General features: G+C 41.3%; 2 protein-coding genes across 4 annotated transcripts in view; one reads left to right on the plus strand and one right to left on the minus strand.

Annotated features, from left to right (window-relative positions):
• Positions 1 to 10,049, plus strand: part of cdk17 (cyclin-dependent kinase 17) — a 40,713-nt gene extending 30,664 nt beyond the window's left edge. For both annotated transcript variants that reach the window (XM_053344103.1, XM_053344102.1), the window contains exons 4-17: positions 359 to 492; positions 3,829 to 3,954; positions 4,333 to 4,389; positions 4,490 to 4,604; positions 4,915 to 5,009; positions 5,399 to 5,461; positions 5,691 to 5,814; positions 5,917 to 6,037; positions 7,198 to 7,295; positions 7,412 to 7,517; positions 7,905 to 7,947; positions 8,891 to 8,981; positions 9,111 to 9,188; positions 9,344 to 10,049. In XM_053344103.1, coding sequence (XP_053200078.1) covers positions 359 to 492; positions 3,829 to 3,954; positions 4,333 to 4,389; positions 4,490 to 4,604; positions 4,915 to 5,009; positions 5,399 to 5,461; positions 5,691 to 5,814; positions 5,917 to 6,037; positions 7,198 to 7,295; positions 7,412 to 7,517; positions 7,905 to 7,947; positions 8,891 to 8,981; positions 9,111 to 9,188; positions 9,344 to 9,384 — 1,292 coding nt within the window. In that variant the 3' untranslated portion in view covers positions 9,385 to 10,049. The remainder of the gene's footprint in view (positions 1 to 358; positions 493 to 3,828; positions 3,955 to 4,332; positions 4,390 to 4,489; positions 4,605 to 4,914; positions 5,010 to 5,398; positions 5,462 to 5,690; positions 5,815 to 5,916; positions 6,038 to 7,197; positions 7,296 to 7,411; positions 7,518 to 7,904; positions 7,948 to 8,890; positions 8,982 to 9,110; positions 9,189 to 9,343) is intronic.
• Positions 10,050 to 12,325: 2,276 nt separating this feature from the next.
• Positions 12,326 to 21,208, minus strand: part of elk3 (ETS transcription factor ELK3) — a 9,894-nt gene continuing 1,011 nt past the window's right edge. Inside the window, exons 2-6 of one of the 2 annotated variants that reach the window (XR_008324666.1) lie at positions 18,537 to 18,772; positions 17,695 to 18,420; positions 16,218 to 16,340; positions 13,098 to 14,661; positions 12,326 to 13,062 (exon numbers count right to left, since the gene is read on the minus strand). Coding sequence is in view for 1 of the 2 variants with exons in the window: in XM_053344104.1 (XP_053200079.1) it covers positions 14,572 to 14,661; positions 16,218 to 16,340; positions 17,695 to 18,420; positions 18,537 to 18,743 (1,146 nt within the window). In the remaining variant the exon portion in view is untranslated. Of the gene's footprint in view, positions 14,662 to 16,217; positions 16,341 to 17,694; positions 18,421 to 18,536; positions 18,773 to 21,208 lie in introns of both variants that reach the window. The other variant, XM_053344104.1, reaches the window with a different exon arrangement.

Here is a 21,208-nt window from a genome sequence, read left to right on the forward strand (position 1 = left end):
GGGTGTGTGTTGAGTGAGAAAGACGTGACATTTCCAGACCCCTGCAGCCCACCCCTCATCTCCGCTTCAGTCTAGCCACTAACTAAAATATAATACATCTCAATGTCTGACCGAACTGTTGGCAGTTGAGTGGAATTGTGGGTAATGTAGTTGCCAGGTTTTGACAAAAAAGAATATCTCCGCTGCATTGATTTTGATCCTGTCTTTAAACCTTATCCTTTATATTAAACAGACTAGACCAGATTTTTTTAATAAAAGGACAACTTCCATCTGATTTATTCACTAGCATGTGTTACCCTTAAGATATCCAACATGTGTTTCTGTGTTATTTAATGTATTCATGTGTTTCCTCTGTCAGACATCGTGCATGAGAACCTGAAGATGGGTTCAGACGGGGAGAGCGACCAAGCATCAGGAACGTCTTCAGACGAGGTTCAGTCTCCAACCGGCGTCTGCCTGAGGAACCGAGTCCACCGGCGAATCTCCATGGAGGTGAGAGAGTCTCACACACACACACACACACACACGCAAACATGCACACACTGCACAATACCCACAAAAACAGCTTACGAGGCAAGTCTGCATTCCACCCTTCACCCCCTCTCTCCTCCTACTGGTCTGCTCTTCATCTCCTCCTCCTCCTCCTCTTTCCCTCTCCATCTCAGCCTCATGGGAGATCTAAGTCGGGAGGAGGTTGGAGGGGGCGGGGTGGTGAGGGGGGGGTTTTGTCTCCTAATGGGCTCTGTCATGATACCGATAGTCCTGCTCCCTAAGGACCACAGCAGTTAGAACTGTGGTGATTTTTTTACACGCAGACCACCCCAGGATAGGGGTCTCCTTTGTTCTTATTTTAAAGATGTATGTGATCAGTTTAAACACCTGCTCAACGTTTGCACATTAATCCTATTTCACCTTCTACCCTCTTCAAAATAAAATGCAGAATAATAAAATAACATGCATGCAAATTCATCTTTTAAATCTCTAGAAAGGAGGCACAATCGATACAGAAGACTCTTTCATACTAAAAGCTATATAAAGTTTTTCAGCAACCAGAGGAAGCTTTTTTTAAATACTCGCAGGGACAAAGATGATGAATTGTCTACAGTGGCCTTCAGGGATCACTAGACACAGTCGCTTACACAAACCTCAGCAAATAAAATGTGAAGAAGACAAATGAGAAAAGTCCTCATGATTATCAGGGTTGGTTTTTTTCCCTTCCTGCTACTTTCTAATTTCACACTGGTTTTTGTGTGAGATCATTTTTTGCTCCGAGCTCTCATTCATTTCACATCTTCCTGTTGTATTATTTAACAGCAGTGCTTACATAAGCTGATAAAAGGTGGCAAACCTCTGTGCTGCTACTAAAAGAGTGCTAAACGTTGGCTTCATGTGGGTTAACGCTGCTCTGCATTCAGAATATGTCCTCAATATATCATCTTTATAAACGATGAACCTGAGGGGGATGTGTCATGATGATGATGATGATGATGATGATCGTCGGAGCCTTGAGGCTTCCTGCCCCCTGCTGGCAGAGGAGTGTGTCTGACACAACCCACCTTGACAGCATCATTGAGTACAGTTCAGTCTCACACACACACGCTGACCTATTTTTCGGTCTGTTGGAGTGTTTGCCTCATTTATAGGTGCAAAAAAAAACAAAACAAGAGGAACTCAAGGATGTGGGGACCTAGTGCTCACACACACACGCACACACACACAGTACACATAAATAAGCTGTGTTACATGAGCACAGAGCTGCTTCTCTTGTGTTTTTTATGATGCTGCTGGAGGTTTTTATGAAGCTTGTGTGTCAGAAAGGAGGTTAAGGGCACAGAGAACATTCACTGACTGGATCCTATTACCAAACATCAGCTTTGAGTCAAGGTTATCCCATTACATAAAGTCATACAACTAAAATGGAGGTCTTGATTGGCTGAAATCCATTTCCACTGTGAGGACTAAGAAATCCTTCAATCATTTCTCATCAATCAAACAGTTTGATTTAAGATATTTTTTACCTCATTAGCCAGTGTGATTATTCCTTGTATGATTTCAATTGTATCCTGTCAAACTGTATATTAACAATACACACAATTTTACAAATACCTCTACATCACACACACATACCAGCATAAGTTCTATACTTGTGCAGTCAGTTTTCACAGTGTAGCGTGAGCTCAGTGAATTATTTATAATTTTAAACCATTAAATCTTAAACTCAACATCACTTTAAAAGTACTTCACCTCAAAACTAGGGCTTGATTTCCATAATGGCACTTGGATACTCACTAAAATGTGTCAAGTATCAAAAAGCTAGTACTGATTTATAGTCTTTTTTGTGCTTTGTCTGTCATCACATAACTCCTGATTTAAGTCATATTTGAGGTTATTTTTGGTAGTTATTGTATGTTTGCTTGTGTTCTGACATCATGAGACATTCAGTGTCTTCTATCAAATGAAAAAAGGCTTCAGAAAACATATTCTTCAAAGATGTTTTGGTGTTTGTACCAAAAGTCAGTTGTGATTATAGCGATAGTATAGAAAAATGTCAAATGATATTCAGCCATATTCCCGAGTTGCCTCTTGAATTCAACTCATTAACTAAACTCAGTGATGTACTCTGCTGACTTTCTGTTATCTCATTTGAACAGATTTATTCATATTTGTGGAATATAGTTAAAAATGTTGTATTTGGAATAATCAGCACTGCTCACATGAGACTAACAAATGAAGCGACACAGTGCTAAAGGAGAAAAATGTGTTACAGTGACATGAAATACTGATTTATTTATTTTTTAGGTTTTTTTTATAGACAGCATATTACATCATACCCAAAGCTGTACAGAGTCGCTTTATGTAATAATTCTCCTCATCAAGACACAGATCTTTTTATTTGAGCTCTGTGTGATCACTCTGGCAGCTCGTCTCAGCAGCAGCAGCATCACGAGATACAGTAATAAGATGAGAGAGACCAAACTTCAAAGTGCTTACAATAACTTCAACCGCGTTTTCAAAACCTGATGCAGCTTCTACTCACGTCATATTTTTACACCACTCGCTCTTGTTTTTCCCCCATCAGTCAGCATCATGTCAGCTGTGGACTCATTTCCATCCCAGAATAGACAATAGACAAGATATGAGACGAGTTAGATGACTACACATATGACCTGGAAATATTAATAAACATATACATGATTTTGTGTGTGTGTGTGTGTGTGTGTGTGTGTGTGTTCTCTGTTTACCCGCAGGTGTGTTTTCACAATCGCAATCTAATTCCCGCTCCTGTTTGAGCCGCTGTCACCCTTCAGCTGTTATTATTACCCTCCATAAGATGGTGAACAACCTGATCTCAGTGTCCTCTCTCTTGGGGAGTAGGAGGAGATGAGAGGGAGTTATTTCAGACACCCTGCATGTGTGTGTGTGTGTGTGTGTGTGTGTGGGGGGGGGGGGGAGTTTTAGGTGGGTGTGTGTGTGGGTGGATGGACTACATTGTCTTGTGCTGCCTGCTGCTGAAACATGCCTCACACTACATATAGACACAGGGGATGTAACAGCGTGTTCTATCACTGTGTGTATAATTGGAAGCGCTTGTGGTTCATTTACTAGTGTGTGTGTTCAATTTAAGTATGTGTGTGAAGAGCTGCATCTTGTCAGTTACCTTTTTTTTGCCCTTTAAAACAAAATCTGCACCGAGTTTTGAGGGAAAAATGTGTCACCTGGGGAAAAAATGACTTTTGGAAAACATCCACTACAGGAATGTAAAAATTCAAGTTTCCCCACAAGCTAAATATCATGTGTGTGTGTGTGTGTGTGTTTCTTGTGTTTCAGGACCTCAACAAGCGTCTATCTCTGCCCGCCGACATCCGAATCCCTGACGGCTACCTGGAGAAGCTTCAGCTCAGCAGCCCGCCCTTCGACCAGCCGCTCAGCCGTCGCTCCCGCCGAGCCTCGCTGGTCAGTTTGTGTGTGTGTGTGTGTGTGTGCCTTCCTTCCTCTGTGCGTGCTGTCTTTTATTGCTTCGCAGACTCCCTCTGTGCCGGTTACCATAGAAACTGGCCCGGTGTGAGCCTAGGATGTATTAATCTGGACTCGCAAGCGCTCACCTCCTACCTTTTTTAACCAATCAGATAAGATCATAACACTCAGCTGTTGTGTGATGACGATGCAGCTTTTGTTCCAGATTATCAGCGAGGAGAAGATTTATGTTTATCACAAAAACTTTCCAACAATAACACCAAACAATCATAAACTAATTGAATCCTAAGTGTCTTTATAAGTGGACTTTTAACCGAATTTCTGCATAATTGTGACTCTTTCCTGTCTTTCCCTCAGTCGGAGATCGGTTTTGGGAAGTTGGAGACGTACATTAAGCTGGACAAGCTGGGAGAGGTGAGACTCGCCCATAATGAAAAGAAATATGTGCTGTTTATCCTCAGCTTGTGTTGCATCTGTGATATTAAACCTTTTAAACGTTGCGTGTTGCATTCAGGGTACATACGCCACAGTATTTAAAGGACGCAGTAAGCTGACGGACAACCTGGTGGCGCTGAAGGAGATTCGGTTGGAGCACGAGGAGGGAGCGCCATGCACCGCCATCAGAGAAGGTAAGCCACTTTTTTTTTTTCTTTCCACTGACTTTCCACCAACACAGCCAGATAATGATTGGACGAATGAAAATACTTCCTAAATCCTAAATCCATATTGGGCTTTCTTGTAATGATCACAGATTGAGGCTGATTTTTTTTTTTTTTCAAGTCTGCTGTCTAAAGGATCAGTCCACCAAAAAGACCAAAGTTTTAGGGTGATAGGGTTAGGGTTTCATATTTTAGCTTTTTTGGGGCTTTTGGCCTCAATCACCACACAGCACAAGTGTCTCATTAAAAGGTGCTGAATGTATTTTTTCTGTCTCCGCAGTGTCGTTACTGAAGGACCTCAAACACGCCAACATCGTGACGTTACACGACATCGTCCACACCGACAAGAGCCTCACGCTTGTGTTCGAGTACCTGGTAAGACTCTGCTGTTTGTACGTGACACACACACACACACACACAGCTCTTATTCACTCCTAGTGCCAAAACTACACAAAAAAGGTGAATCTGTCACATGTAATCAGAGGACATTTGTGTTTTTCAATGATATCAGATTATCATCTTTTACCATTTATGAGAAAGTTATTCAAGGACAGCATAGGAGGACATATTTTCATAAGATAAAAGCAGTGGAAAGTGATCTACAGGAAAGGAATAGAGTTATCCTTCACGTAGATATGAGGGAATATTTGATGCCCCAGTAGGAGGTGAGAGAAGTTCAGCAAGATAAAGAGACGAGGAGAATAATAATACAATTTCGTGTCATTGTGTCTACTTCCTGTCTGATGCATGGTCTCTTCCTGTAGGATAAGGATCTGAAGCAGTACATGGATGACTGTGGAAACATAATGAGCATGCACAACGTGAAGGTGAGGACAAGCCTTTAATACTGCTGATCTTTATATTCTTTACCTTGTTATCTCAGTTCTATCCTCACGCTACTTAACCCCCCGTGTTCCTGTTTTTTTGCTATTTTCTACGACTGATAAATATGATGTCACTGATATGAAATAAGATTGATAAGTGTTTTGTTAGGATGGCCAAATCGCGGCACCTTTTTACATTACTGCTTTCTGATAACATGAAATATTTTTCCAGGTCTTCCTGTTCCAGATTTTGCGAGGGCTATCGTATTGTCACAAGAGGAAAGTTCTCCACAGGGACCTGAAGCCCCAGAATCTCCTCATCAATGAGAGAGGAGAGCTCAAACTGGCTGATTTTGGTAAGAGGAGAGAGAGAGAGAGAGAGGAGGAAGAGGAGCATTGCAATAAATGTGGTATAGCAGAATCTTAATGTGTCATTATGTCTTTGGTGTATTTTCCAGGTCTCGCAAGAGCCAAGTCTGTCCCTACTAAGACTTACTCCAACGAGGTAGTGACCCTGTGGTACCGGCCTCCTGATGTTCTCCTGGGTTCTTCAGAGTATTCAACGCAGATCGACATGTGGTACGAGCCTCACAACAACACTGCTACTCACGCTACTAATACTACTTTAATCAACTCTACTGCTTAGTACAGACATGATTAGTCTAATATCCAATGAGTCCAACAAAAGTAATAAATAGAAATTGGCAAAACAGTCTGTTCTGGAGCTCTTGGTTGTAGTAGTACACCATCTTCAGCAGCATCATGAAGTATTCACGGAGCTGTAGATGTAAAAACTTCTCCTTCACATTAAACGTGAAACTGAAAGATGAGTCGATGTATAGGCCAGTATTAACTTGATGCTTTTACTCTATATTAATATTGTGTTTATGACAGCTGATGGATTACAGGAAATTGAAGTACAGAAATGTGAAAGATTCCTTTTATAAGAGTGTTTGTCTATCAAAGAGTAGTGACAGTAGTCCAGAATGCTGTAAAACGTTAGTACATGTACACAATATAATGTACAGTATAGAACATTTCTTGGTCACAAGTAACTAATTTAAGGGAGCCTCATCAAAAATGTCATGTTGTGGGTTGTGTAAAGACAATTAGTATCAGCCATTATCAGCCTCAAAAATCCTTTGCTGGTCGGGCTCAAATTGAAAAGTATCTTTTGACCTCAGATTTGTAAAAACCTCTGAAAATGTAGGATTGATTACTTTACTGTTTCATATCTTACACTATGTGATACTATGTATGTATACAGTACATAAGAATAACTAATAATGCACATTTGTGTTTATTTTTGACTTTTTATCTTATAGTGTAAGCATTTAATCTAATGATCATTTAAAAAAAATCAAATGTAAGAATAAGCATTTGTTACAGCTGTACTCCGGCTTCTACTAATGTAAATTAAGACTGGGCAAAATATCGATTTTTCTAGTTTTAAAGGTCATTTTGTGAACTTTCCAGAATGTTTTAGCTGCTCTATTATTTGCCTTCACCCACTTCACGTCATTATATCCACATTACTTATGATTATTTATCAGAAATCTCATTAGTAAATATTTTGTGAAAGCACAGATAGTCATTCCTACAATATTATTATGATATTGATAACAAGGTATTTGGTCAAAAAATATGGTGATATTTGATGTTATCCATATGACCCAGCCCTAATGTAAATACTGTTTGTGTGTGTGTGTGTGTGTGTGTGTGTGTGTGTGTGTGTGCAGGGGTGTTGGCTGTATATTCTATGAGATGGCTGCAGGTCGGCCGCTGTTCCCCGGCTCCACAGTGGAGGACGAGCTCCACCTCATCTTCAGGTTACTGGGTGAGTAACTCCAGTCAGGTCACATCACCTCAGCGCCACAGAGGTGTCGCCACACGCAACCTGTTTAACCCCAACATGTCTGCATGTGCTGATTGGCTGTGACTCTGTGACTTCAGGCACGCCGACAGAGGAGAACTGGCCGGGAATCTCCTCCATCGAAGAGTTCAAATCCTATAACTTCCCCAAATATAAACCACAGCCGTTCATCAACCACGCTCCCAGGTACTGTGTGTGTGTGTATAAGTGTTTGTGTGTGTGTGTGTGTGTGTGTGTGTGTGTGTGGCTCTACATGTTCTAATGTGTCGCATGTAAGTTTTATGCAAGACTTGATATCTTTCTGGCATACATTTCTGTGTGAGTGTGATAGAGAGAGAGATAGTGTGTGTGTGTGTGTGTGTGTGTGTGTGTGTGTGTGTGTGTGTGTGTGTGTGTGTGTGTGTGTGTGTGTGTGTGTGTGTGTGTGTGCGATGGCGTGTGTGTGCCATGGGCAGGAAATCCTGTTGAACATTTCAGAGAGAGTCGTTCACTTCCTTCCTTCCCACGAGCTCCCATATTCCCATCAGGCCATGCTGCTGGCAGACAATAAACTCTTCCTTTTGTCTCCTTTAGGCTGGACGGCGAAGGCATCGAGCTGCTGCTTTCTTTCCTCAGAGTGAGTGATTATTTCCCTAATACTTCCCATAACGCACTTCTCCAACACAGGATTTGGGAAGCTTATTTTGCACCTGTTGTTTTGTAGATGTGTTCCTTCGTAATGACAAGAAACATGAATTTACTTTACTTATATATTATTATTATATTAGAGGATTAGTGTGCTCATATTCTACATTTTCTTATCGTGACCAAAAGACCAAAAGTAGTAGCATTTATTCATTGATTTTTAGCTTATTTGATCCGTCGTTGTTAAAAACCCATCAGTGAGTCACACTGTTGCACCGAGTGACATGTAGCTTCATTATGATGAACACACACACTGTAGTTTATTTTGACTCAGTCTCACATACACCATCGTGCTGCTGCAAACACTCAACAGACCAGCTAATGAGCAGCTGAAAATAGTCCCCAACAAACACACTATTCACTCTTAATTGAGTAACATTTGCTAAAAGCTACAACATCCGGCTGTTTGGGGGAAATTATTTCATTAATTTGATTTGTTGACAATAACAAAAGCAGCCTTGTTGTTGAACTTTTGTCCTCTTGTTATCATGCTTTTCTAATAAACACATTAACACTCAAGTCATTTGAGGTTTTATGAAAGTGCCTGAAAATTGTCAGCTCAACATTATAACAAAAATAATAGTGATAATAATTATATCAACAACTTGAAACATTATTTTAGTTCCTGTGTCTTCCTGTCATACTAAAAAATAATTGAAATGAAAAGCTGAAGTTGCTGCTGAGTAGTTGTAAAGTTGTCCCTGCAGTACCAGCTACAGACAGCAGGGGGCATAGTACTATCACCACAGTGACACTAGATCAGAGCGTTTCATGGGTTGCAGACAAGGAAAAACAACATAAACTCAATAAATACACACAACAGCAACAACCCACATGACAGGATGTTTGATTTCATCCTGTTTCTGTCTCCATAGTACGAGTCCAAGAAGAGGATCTCAGCCGAGGAGGCGATGAAACAGTCCTACTTCAGACAGCTCGGGATGAGAGTTCACACGCTGCCTGAGAGTGAGCACACACACACATGCATACACACGCGTACAGAGCTGAATAAACCTGACATCTTTTAGCTTTCTTAAGATGTTTGTAGCTTTATGTTTTTCAGTATGCAGACTGAAGCTCTCCTCTGTGTTGCAGGCGTATCAATATTCACATTAAAGGAGGTGCAGCTGCAGAGAGACCCCGGCTACAGGAACTCATCGTACCCAGAGTCAGGTGGGTGGGGAACACACTTCAGCACTTCTTAGATGATTAGAGAAAGACCTGAATCAGACAGCAGGTAGCATGAGGCCAACAGATGGTTTTAATACAATGATTTATACATGATACCATAAAACACAGGAGTTATTTGTATTACGTTTTCCTTCCAGGTAACGGCAAGATCAACAGGAGGCAGAGCATGCTCTTCTAGTGTTTGATGAAGAGGATGGTCCACTGCCCAACTTCATCATCACTCCCCACCCTGACCAACCTCTGTCGCATGAGCCCACCTCCCCGTCGGAGTGACCCCCACTTTACCTGCACACACACACGCACGCACACACACATTAACACACACACACACACACACCCCTCTGAGAGAGTGACTCTGGGTTGAATCTATTTGGAGACTGTGTTTATTTATTTGGGAGTGGGAGGGGGGGTAGAATTTTTTTGCTGCTAAACTACTACTGTCTGTATTTAACACACCGTGTGTGCGCGTGTGTGTGTGCGTGCGTGCGTGCGTGCGTGCCTGTGTTACAATACGTGGACTCGAGACACCATGCACAGTTGACCAGTCAGTAATGTTACTGCTGTTTTTTGCTGACTACAGTTCTCTGGCTTCGTTTGAGTTAGAATTTCACTGATGTTGATGTCGACGCTGTGACCCAAGTTGTTGTTCTTGTTATCGTGCTTGGAGACCGAACGCTTCAGTTTCTTCAGATTTTTTTTTATAAATATATATATCTATATGTAGATATATATATATTCATATATATTTGGAGTTTATGTTATGTTTTTCTTGGAGCTTCCGTGACTGAACTCTACAACATTTCCAGGTTAAGAGGATCTGGGAGGCGAAACAGTCAGTTTCTCTGGATTCCCTGTTGTCATTTTTTTCAAATAATTTCGGACGGACACTTCTTCTAGAGGCCCCCGCTGCCTTTAGGGAAGGTGTCCAATCATACTAGAAAAACATGGAACCAACTTTCACCTCTTTTCTGTTCCATTCTGGCACAGCAACGGGACCAAAACTGAGGAGGGGAAGGGGGGGAGGCAAACGAGCGGGAAGCACAGAAGAAGCTGAACAGGAAGTCACATGACGTCCCACAGGAAGCCAGCAAGCCTTCCCTAAAACCCCTCACAACTGCCAGGTCTTCACTGCTTTTTTTTTTTTTTTTTTTTTTTTCAAGAAAAAAACCATGCAAGCTACACTTTTCTCGCTCTGTGTGCATTTGGAGAGCTCGCTGCAGTAACTCTTTGTTTTTAACTTGCACTTCACTGTGTGTGTTCTTTTTTTTTTTTTTTTTTTTTTGAATCAGGGACCCCAGCCTTGACATGGCTGAGTTTACCCAACAGTATTAAGGTGTTTTCTCTGTGTCTGTGACCTTTGACCTCTCCTTGTGAAACAACGGTGTCATCGTGGCATGTTTTTCCGAAAGGGAGGGGTGGGATGGCGAGGGTCAGGGTTTGGGGGATGGGGATGGGTGGGGCAGGGCACCCTTTTTAAAGGTGTTAAAAAGAACATTTCCACTTAGGTGTTGGATCACTGCTCTCTCCAGCGTTTGTACACAAGAAGAAGAAGAAGAAAAAAAAAGATTTCAAATTGAAATTTTAGATTTAACTGCCCGCTGTGTTGTTTGCAACTGACAGTGATGCTACAGATGAAGCCGGTTGAGAAGTCTCACTTTTAACTGCATGTTTACTGAAGCAAACAGAAGATCTCCTCAAATCACTTCAACCCCTCGAACATGTCTGCTGGTGTGCTTTCCTGGTGCGATTTAGCGTCAGTGTACATTTCTCTTTTTCCTGTGGACAACTTGTTAAAGGTAGATGTATGAAGATACTTGCAGCAGCTACTTAACTACACCGTGTTTTATTATTTACAATCTTAACAATAAGTGTCAGGTTTCTGAGTCTATTATTATGTTGCTCCAACTTTCAACAGTCACACAGGAAGAAATCGATCATTGAAGAGGCTTAAAGACCAATTGGTACACTCACAGTAGCAAGAAAAGAGTGTAATGTGTAAAGATCTCTACTAAATAACACCAGGACTGCATCACAGGTTGAACATGTAAGAGCATGACAAGATCTGAGAGATATTTTCCTGTTACTGCAGCTTTTTCACTCTAAGTCTCTCAGAAAAATTCAAGTGACAAGGAATTGCCTGGTTACTGTTTGGCTGAGAAACACCAGAGTACTCAGTTTAAACACACTGATTGGGTAAGAAAAGTGCAGTGAGCACTACTAATACTTGACAAACACATGAATAACAGAGACCATGAAGTGTCTACACATTAACTTGATCATCGTTTGCAGCAAATAGTGTAATAATCCTTTTTAAATGTGGATCAAACTATTTTTCAGAGTGTCACAACAGGATTAACACTGTAAACTGTTTACATTTCAAATAATGTCACAAATATTGTGTTCACAGGAAAAAAGTCATTATATTAATGGTAGATATCCTGTATTACATCGACCCGTTGCCCCATGAGTTCTCCCTAGGTAGCTTTTCTCCCCTCATATTGTATTTCAAACACACTGTATCAGCTCGGATGATTCACTGAAACACACACACACACAGACAGAAATGTAGGATTGTCTCACTATTAACTGCAAACCATGTTTTTTTTTTACACATACTGCAGTAACATGCATGGAAGGAGATTTCTACAACAGCTAAATATTTATCATTGTAAAACTGTACTTTTTCAATAGTATGAATGACCTGAATTTATGTGAACATGTCTGAACGCGTCTGTGTGTACGTGTGTGCGTGTGCCTGATGCATGGAAGGCCTGCTGTGTTGTGAACTCGACCTCTCTGAAACACTGAGCTGCCGGTGAACAGTTGGTGTGTGACTCTTTTTACTGGAACTATTTATTTCTCATAACCATCGAAAGTAAATTTAATCTGTTTCATAAACAGTGTGCACAGCAGTCATTCTTTCACTGGGAGTGTGTGTGTTGCCAACTAAAATGAATTTAGTAATTCTGAAATGTCTTTTTTTACCCGTAGCACCACAGCAGTCATAGGAAATAACATTTTAAGCATACTAACAAGTCCTCGTAGTGTGTACATATAGTGATTTTGAGTTTCAGTAGGATGATGCTTAATGGTTAACACGCACAAAGAGAACATTGCAATAGCATTCAATGCTCTTTTTATTCCAAAAAACATTAACATTTCTCTCAACAAAACAGCAAAACAACACAAGCAAATCATTGAGAATACAATTCCATTATTTCTGTATAAAAAATAACCAGGAGTCATTTTACAAAAAAAAGAAGAAAAGCTTTTTGTGCAATTTTGACCTGTAATGTCTATCAAAACCTGGTTTAAAGCTTAATAAGTTTACTTACATTATACAAGGCACAGCTGGTACAAGGCTACAGTGCATTTTTTTTTAAAAGCATGAAACTATACAGGTGAAAAACAAAAAGGTTCACAGCGTCAAGTATAATTGTCAAAGCATTACAGAAGACTTCCAGAGCGTTTTGGCGCTCCAGCTAGCAGGTGCTCTGCCAGGAGTCGGTGAGGAATTCATCTCGTGGCCGCACATCCCACTCAAACAATCCAGAGTTGGTAAATTTATATCAGGTTATTGAGAAATGATACAGAGAGACTTTCTATGTCTCTTATGTCATATTTTTTCATGACACAGATCAGTTTGGGGGTTGATAAATGACAGCTGATAATCGACTATTTTGATCACTTGTTATATGTCACGACAAGGTTACATTACTGCCCTATGAAGCCTGTAGAGTCATATCATCCTGGTATGGTCATTTTAAATGGCACTCCCACAATTTAGCATGGCACTTTAAGAATTCACTATAGAAAGACTTGACACATTTAAAACTGATGTAGCAGACACGGAGATCTCCTGACTTTTAGTTTCAAGTATGGCTCAGACACTGAATCCTAGATTTCCTATTGAAGTTTGGTGCCAAATTCAAGATAACCCTAATGACATCAACAGGGTTATTTTCTTATACTATACATTAAAGCAAGACTACACCTTTAGCCAAACAGCTGCCACATTAGGTAATGCTAAATGCTAAGACCTATTTCGACAGTAGAACAAGTTGAGAATGGTCACAAAGTCAGTGTCACATGGTTTCTAATGAAGTTTGCTAACATTAGCAACATTAGTACGCACCTGGTCATACCCAACCAAGAGGGACTGTAACAGCAAAACCTGTAAGTGTATTGAATTATGTATATTTCTTTTCTTATGTGTTTTACTTAACTTTTTTTTATCTGTAAAAGGGAATAATGTGTTTCTTCTTTCAGAAGTTCCTTAGTATCACTTTAAAACGCCTCCCCAGAGCCACAGACTACATTAGCCGTTTTCATAGGCTGAGTAGCACTTAGCTAACTTACTGCATTCTTTCTTTCTTTAAAATTGGTTTCCTCTGCATGTCTTACATGAAAGAAACTGAATTGTAACTTTACTTTTCAACTGTATTCAGCGCTCCCCCCTAAAACAATACTGTACTGTCACAGGAACGACAAAAGTCTACCTATTCACCAGTGAAAAGCTAAACACAACCTGTAATGTTTTAATGTAGCAAATGTTTAGCGTTTGCGCAAAATGTTCTCCTTTTACTGGTTCTCTCATTTTATTTAATTAAAGAAGCTGTGATTGAGTCTAGTATCTGCCATTCTATATTAAACTGGTAAAGTCATCTGGCTAAGTGAGAACTCCTGACATAGATTTCCCCAGGTCTCTTTTGTTTGTCTGAGAGGTGTGCGTATTGAGATTAGTCAGGAAAGGGGGGGTGGGGGGTAGCAATAACATTCATAAAATTGCACACAGCCTGTATCGCTGATGTTTGCACCAAGTGGAATGAGATGAGAAGTGAAATGGGATTAAAAAGTGATGACATCTGGTGTTGCCCGCTGGTGATATGATGGAGATCAAAAGGGATCTTTAAGAGCCTATACCCCTGAAAGAATTTTTTTGACCCTTTTTTTCCCTCTTTAACCAGGTACATTTAGAATACACCAGACAAATCTTAACTCCAAAGATTCATCCTTCTTGCCTTCTTTAAGTTCTATTTTAAAGCTTTTGTGTGCCATGATGGTGTAATTTTTTTACGCATCACAAAAAACAAACGTAAGGTCAGGAATATGGGCAATAATATATCAGTTAAACTGTAGTAAACACAGAAAGAAAAGTCAAATGCAAATACTCTTCTCGGAGAGCAAAGCTTCGGAGTGAAGCTCCTGTTTCTTTATATTATAAATGCAAAGGAACAGGTTTCAGATCAAAGTGTTATCAGAGGGGGAAGTCCCATTCCCTGTGTGGTCCATCAACAGAGTTTAAGGCTGATTGGCTTGGTCCTGATTAGGCCAAGCTCAGTCTGGTTCCAGGTGTTATCAGGTGTTAGTGGGAGCTGGAGGAGATCAGCAAAGGTGGACGAGTGTCCATGGTGGGCAAAGGCAGTGGGATGTGTCCATTCAGCAAGGTGGGGAACTGCAGGGAGACATTACAGTTAAGACTGAGTCAAATTTATAAATAAATAATCCTTTTGTGGGGACTCCTATAAGATATGTGGGTAAAGCTTGCAAAAATAATTTTACACTGTAGTGTGAATGAACCAATTATTTTTAAAGAACAAAAAATGCACCAATGGGATGAAAACAAAACTCTGATAAATTTGAGTTTGTAAAAAGAAGCCATCTAACATTTATATTGAAGCTTTGCACCCTGTATGCTGGTGCATCATGGGTGGAAAGAGTGTTCTTGTTCATGATACATTGTGGGGACCGTAAAATGTACCCACACTCTAAGGACCAAAAAGCTGGCAATTACAAGCTAAATGGTTTATTTTAGTTGTGTGTGTGTATTTGTTTGTGTCACAGAGTTTATCATGGTGGGAGGGGCCGCTGACCAACCAGCCCTCCCTCTTTCCCCTCACCAACAGGAAGTTGCCCCCTCCTCCTGTCCACACCAGAACGGAAACATCTGTGGCTTATTTTGAAACCCGGGCACAGGGTGAAATCCCACATATGCAAACATTTCACACACACACACACACACACACACACTCACACACACACACACAACTGAGTGAAAAAAACAGTGGAGGTAAATCTGTGGTGTGAAATAACTATAAAGAGCCTGTAGTTATGAGGGAAGGGCTTGATGTAAATGGAGATTTTGTAGGCAGACAAAGATTTATCATCCATCACCACCAAAGTTGGCCAATGTTTTCTCTGTGAGGCTGATATGCTGACACATGACATGGAGAATGGACAGCTGTCTGCTGCTGTCAGAACAGAAACCATAAGAGCTTTTTCAGAACACAGTTAATAATAGTAATAAAAATCATCATCAGTTTTCAGGCATTTCTTTACTCAAGAGAATCAAGTCAGCACACACTTATAAAGTAGAAGTTTATAGTTCACAGCACTGATCTTTGTTTTAGTGATGTGTTGAGATTAAAATTATATATTGTTTTCATTAAATAATAAATATAGATGTTTTTTTTAGTTTGATTTTGGCCCTTGTTCTATTTATAATCTGCATACTAAGCCAAAATACTTTGCAAGTTACATCTCAAACTCTTGAGGCTTGGCTTGGACCAAATGACTCATAAACTGCTCCGGAGAGGGGTAACAGAAAGGTGAAAGCGTCAGTATGCTACAGACAGAGTGGTTGTTGGATCGTCAAACAGCATCTGAAACCTCCTCCGCACACGTTTCTGATGTCGAAATTGTTCAACTAATTTTTGTAACTTTCCAAAACTGGCATGCTCTTTTCTTTAATTCTTTACACAGCTACTTCCAGCACTTTGTTTCACACCATGAATGCTTTGGAGGGAAAAATTGACAAAAAGTATATGCTGTTGTCCCTGTTTGATTAATTACCACATCTCACCACTCTCTATGACAGCCAAATTTCATCATTCAAATATGGTCTAACACAGGAGATATAACAATAACAATTTGTACAACCTAGTTTGTTACAAGTGTACTCTGGCCGGAATTTTATTTGTGATCATTATACCAAAAGTTTGTGTGTGTTACCTGAAAGAGGGGGGTGTGACTCTGCAGCTGGGCGGGGCTGAGAGGTCCCACTGGACTCAGGTTGGACCAGAAGTGGATGTTGGATAGCAGAGGACTGGGAGTGAGCAACAGACCAGACGGAGTCTGCATAAACAAAACCCAAAATGAAATGTTAGAGGATAAATACACCAAGATGAAACACTACTGTTTATTCTGGCAATAAGTCCAGAGAGCCATTCATAGTCTGCGGTGAAATTGTCATGTGATTCAGTCTCAGCCAGATGGTGTGTTGTTTCAGTCAAGAGCTTAAAGTCAAGTCTGCCCTCTAGTGAACCTGCGTCTACCAGACAGACTGACTTTCATTAGGTCAGAAAACTCCACTTACACAGATTTCATGACCTCTATTTTCTTCTTTCTGCTCTTAATATTAAACTCCATGAGAACATAAGGCTCTGTTCCACCAGAAACGATTTAATTGATTGGTATATGTGTCGTGTTTGCTAGGCATGGAAATCTTTAAAACCTTTTCTTGAGGCTTCCTGAGGGACTACTGTAGGGCTTGGGGTGCTGACCATGTGTCACCATGACCGCTGGTTTCATGTCCAGCCAGGGGCCTTTGTTACATGTCATCTGCCATCTTTTACCCCTCATTTCCTGTCATCTACTGTTGGCTCTCTAATAAAGGAATAGCATTTAAACTTGAAGATGAAAAACTGGCCTATGTTTTGTTTCCATGGACCAGTAAGTCATGTTCAGCTCTACTAAGCTCCTACTTCCTCAAGAGCAGTTTATGACGTTTTTGTTTGTGTTAGTGGTTTTTTGGCTGGTTGGCCACCAGATTAAGCTCACAGCTTCATTAGCAAAATACCAACAAAGCCCAGCAACCACTAAAAACTGGTTTCAGGTGGACAGTTCAGCAGGGATATTTACAGAAGCTAACCTTGAAACCAAAGTCAAGAACCACATCTGTCCAGTGTAAAAATGGGGCAAAGCTCTAAAAGTTCAGCATTTGGGGAAGTTCTTGAGTTGGATAAGTGGTTCTAGGTACTCAACCCACAGCTGAGGTGCTTCATGCAAACACTTTATCATACAATATGTTGAACAAAGGTTAAGCACACACAAATATTTTCCACCAGCAGACGCAGCAGTATATGATTGCTCAGTCTGGATAAGAGTGTCGGCTGAATGCCTCAGTGTAGTCAGACTGTCCTGGTTTGGTCAGTGTGTTGTTGCCAGTGAATCAGGAGCTTCAGGAACATATGGCTTCACTTATGAACCTCCTCCCTCCCTCGCCTCCTCCCCTCTTTCCGCTCACCTCTTTCCATCTCCTCCCTGTCTACAAGTTTAACTTTCTTCATCCGCAGTCTCCTCCTTCTTCTCAGTCTTTTTTCTCCTACTCTGACCCTTCTTCTCTCTACTCACCTGAAACTTGATGTATTTACAGAGGGACTATGCATGTGAAGTTGCATTAATACATGTGTTACGTGTCTGGTTGTACCTGTGCAGTGAGGAAGGCAGGAGTCAAGGACCCTGAAGGCAGTGCCGGGCTGTTGAGGGCGATGGAGACGAGGTCATTTCCTGCCAAGAGGAGGGAGGGAGGGGAAATTTCTAGACCTTTGGGTTTCCTGGTTTTGGAAGGTACACTGCAGGCTAAACCTCTCCTTTCTGGAGTGGTTGTACTCTGTGACCTCTCTCTTTCCCTCTGACCTGACGACAGGTTTAGAGGTTGAGCGCCCTGCTCTAAGTAGTCAGTCTCTGTGCCAGGGCCCCGTCCCCTCCACAGCATGTGGGCAGGGCTTTGTGGCGGGGACGAGGAGCAAGAGGAAGATCGAGCCTGCCTAGGAGACGGCCTGGAGGAATGCAAGGTCTCAGTAGAGGATGGAGGTGGGGTGGAGGGGAGGGAGGAGTGGCCACGGTTGGTTATGAATCGGATGACAGAGGAGCTGTCGTCATGGCGATCTGATCTGGGCTCTGTCTTGATCGGCCGATGAGGGTCTAAGGAGTGATGCAGGGAGTTGACGGTGAAGGAGGAGTACAGGCCGGAGTGGAGGTACTGGTTTCTCCCACCTCCACCCTCCTCTTCAGTCTCAGCCTCTGATGTTGGACCTCCGCTTTCTTCGCTACTCCGTCCTGACTCCACCACTGCAGGGTCCATCTTCAGAATCTCGGGGAATGACACAAACTTGTAGACGAACTTCTGGCCGATGACCTTCTTGATGATGTTCTGCAGAAGAAAGAAGATTGTTTGAAGAGTGATTTTCCTACTTAACACCAATTTCCGTACATTTTCTTTTGACTTTCAGCATTTTCTTTCAATAGTCCTGAATATGTGTTGCGTACCTTGTCGTAGTAATAGCGCAGTGCTCTGCTTAGCTTGTCGTAGTTCATGTTGGTCTTGTTCTTGCGCAGCCCCCACAGTTTGGCCACCTCCTCTGACTTGAGCAGCTTGAACTCGCCATCGTTGGACGTCCAACAGATGAGATGTTTGTGGCTGTGATCAAGTAGCAGCTGTAGCAGGAACTGCCAGAGTGTGATGGAGCTCTCCATGACGGGATGACACCAGACACACAGGTGATCTGCAGAAGTTGGAGAGAACAAAGACTTAATAAAACCAATTCAACCACCATATACAAAGTCATTAGAACATAATTATTCCAGAAATGTGGCCATTAATAAGATGGTCAACCTCTAAGGGCCCTCTGCTCTTACAGTTAAATTTGAAGGGAAACCGGGTGAATTGATTTATGCACTGCTCAGTAGGAGGGTGCTGGCCCTACATAGGAAATTGAGTTTCTGGTTAGAACTGATGGTAGTCCTCTTTAAGGAAGGGGATCACGAAAATGTGTGGTTGATTTTAAATATATATGGTTCTCATTTGAAGAAAAATGCTAGCTTTATAGCTATCGTTGTTATGCCTAAAATGTTAGCAAAAATTGCTGGACAAATTGCACATGGTAGGATTTTAGAGCTTTTTGCTGGAAGTAGCAGTAGCAACCCAGTACCATGAACCCAAAACAATAAGCTAAAAGTTGCTCAAATGCTCTGTAGAGCTGTGGTAGAACTTCAGAGTTGGGTTACAATTCTTTATTGGTCTGTCAGTGTAAGAGACACTTTTCCTATTACACACAGTCATTTGATCCATTTTATAAAAATTGATTAGTGTAGCTTTAAGGGTCATTGTTAAAGGTAATCACCTGTGTACTTGAAAGGAATTTACATGTGGAAAAAAAAGTTTTAATTTATTCAAACTAATAAAAAAAACATTTCAGAACCTCTCCTACAGTTTAGGGGAGCAAACACCAAAAGAGATAAGAAGGAAGGAAGACAGAAGGAGGCTATGTTGTCGGGCGGGATGAGGAATTGTTAACGTCAACACAAATGTGCACCACTGTGATCCTTCCTCTGATGCACACTCCACTAAAAACCACAAGCGCAACAGTGCTGACCATCAGTATATCTAACACACATAAACACATGCTCTTTTGTCTCATGGATTTGCAGTCCTTGGCCGCCCTCCAAAACAGGACAGTGGCAGTAGTAAATAAAAGCTTGAGTGAAGCCACTGCTGACGCTCAAGGTTAAATCTGTCCACGTGCCCTTACTTCACCCTATTGGTCCATTTATATATCTGAAAAAGCAGGTTTTAATATCCAGATGGCTGACAAACTGAATGAATTGGTGGCCTGTGTGGGAGTAGTTTGTGGTGGCTCAATAATAATAGGTCTTTTAATGAACTAATCTGTATATATTAGGGTTCAAATCATCATTATCATGATCTGTGAGATAGTGAAGATTGAACCAGCCACAATTCATATTTACTATGAAAGTGGGTCTACTGTGACTGGGAAAATGCAAATTTGTGGTTTTAAAAAGAAAACATTTTCATTTTTATTCTAGATTTTTGTCTGCCCAGCTGATTATACTTAAAATCACACCCAGAATCTAATTTAGTCCACTGTAGTTTGTGTTACCTCAGATCTACAGTATGTTTCCATATCGTGTCTTTCTTCTGTAACATAGTAAAAGAGTGGAGGGCCGCACGTTGGTTGGTTACCATGGCAATAAAGCAGGATGTGGCCAGTGACCTTGTGCCAAGACAAGCACGAGCCTAACTGACGTGTTTACCTGGAAACCACCGACTGTCTGTGAGCGTCTGCCTGTCTGTCTCCTTTGCTTTTCCTCTTTCTCTCAAATAAATTCAACTCTGTGGCGCCTTATTGGCAGGAAGTATGAAACTACTTACTGCCAGACCAAAAACAACAAATGACTGTTTATGACGAGATTCAATTTGCAACCATGACAATATGACAGTAGAGGCTTTGCAGCTGCATCAGAAGTCCCCATGGCAACCACATTTGCCTCCAATGTGGAGAAACATCGGAGGCGAGGACTTCCAACATCACTGCCAGAAGTGATGGTTAGCCTCCCTACTTTAATAATAACAACATGTGGTTCAGAATAATCAACCTCTAATTCAATAAGAAAAACTATATCTCTCTCTTTCTTTTTCTCTCTCTTTCTTTTTTTTTGTCTACATAAAAAGAAACCACCCTGTTGAGAGGGGAAAGTGCATCTGGTGCACACAATGCCCCACCACCATGAAAGCACAAACACACACACGCGCACACCTACACGCATATCCCCTCTTTCTTCCTTTTTCCTGCATGGGTGTGTGTCTGTGTGTGTTAAGTGATGGAGGAACTGCAGTGCTGTCTGTCTGTCTAAACCAGGACTTCCTGTCATTCAGCATCAGGGGCGTCTTTCCCCGGAGTAAGGCCTTCCCTCTGTGGACTGTCGGATTTCCTGTCACAGGGAACCACCAGGAACACACACACATGCACACACACATACACAGACATACAGACACACAAATCCCCAACAACATATGGAGAATGCATCTATGTCTGATGTTAGACTGTGTTTGATCTATGTTGACTTGGTGACGTCAGGACTCCAGAGAAACAAAGCAGCCAGCAGGAAATGTTGATTTATGGATTTTCAGAATAAATGCA

Source organism: Scomber japonicus, chromosome 23 (assembly GCF_027409825.1).
Source record: "Scomber japonicus isolate fScoJap1 chromosome 23, fScoJap1.pri, whole genome shotgun sequence".
In the NCBI taxonomy this organism is placed as follows: Eukaryota; Metazoa; Chordata; class Actinopteri; order Scombriformes; family Scombridae; genus Scomber; species Scomber japonicus.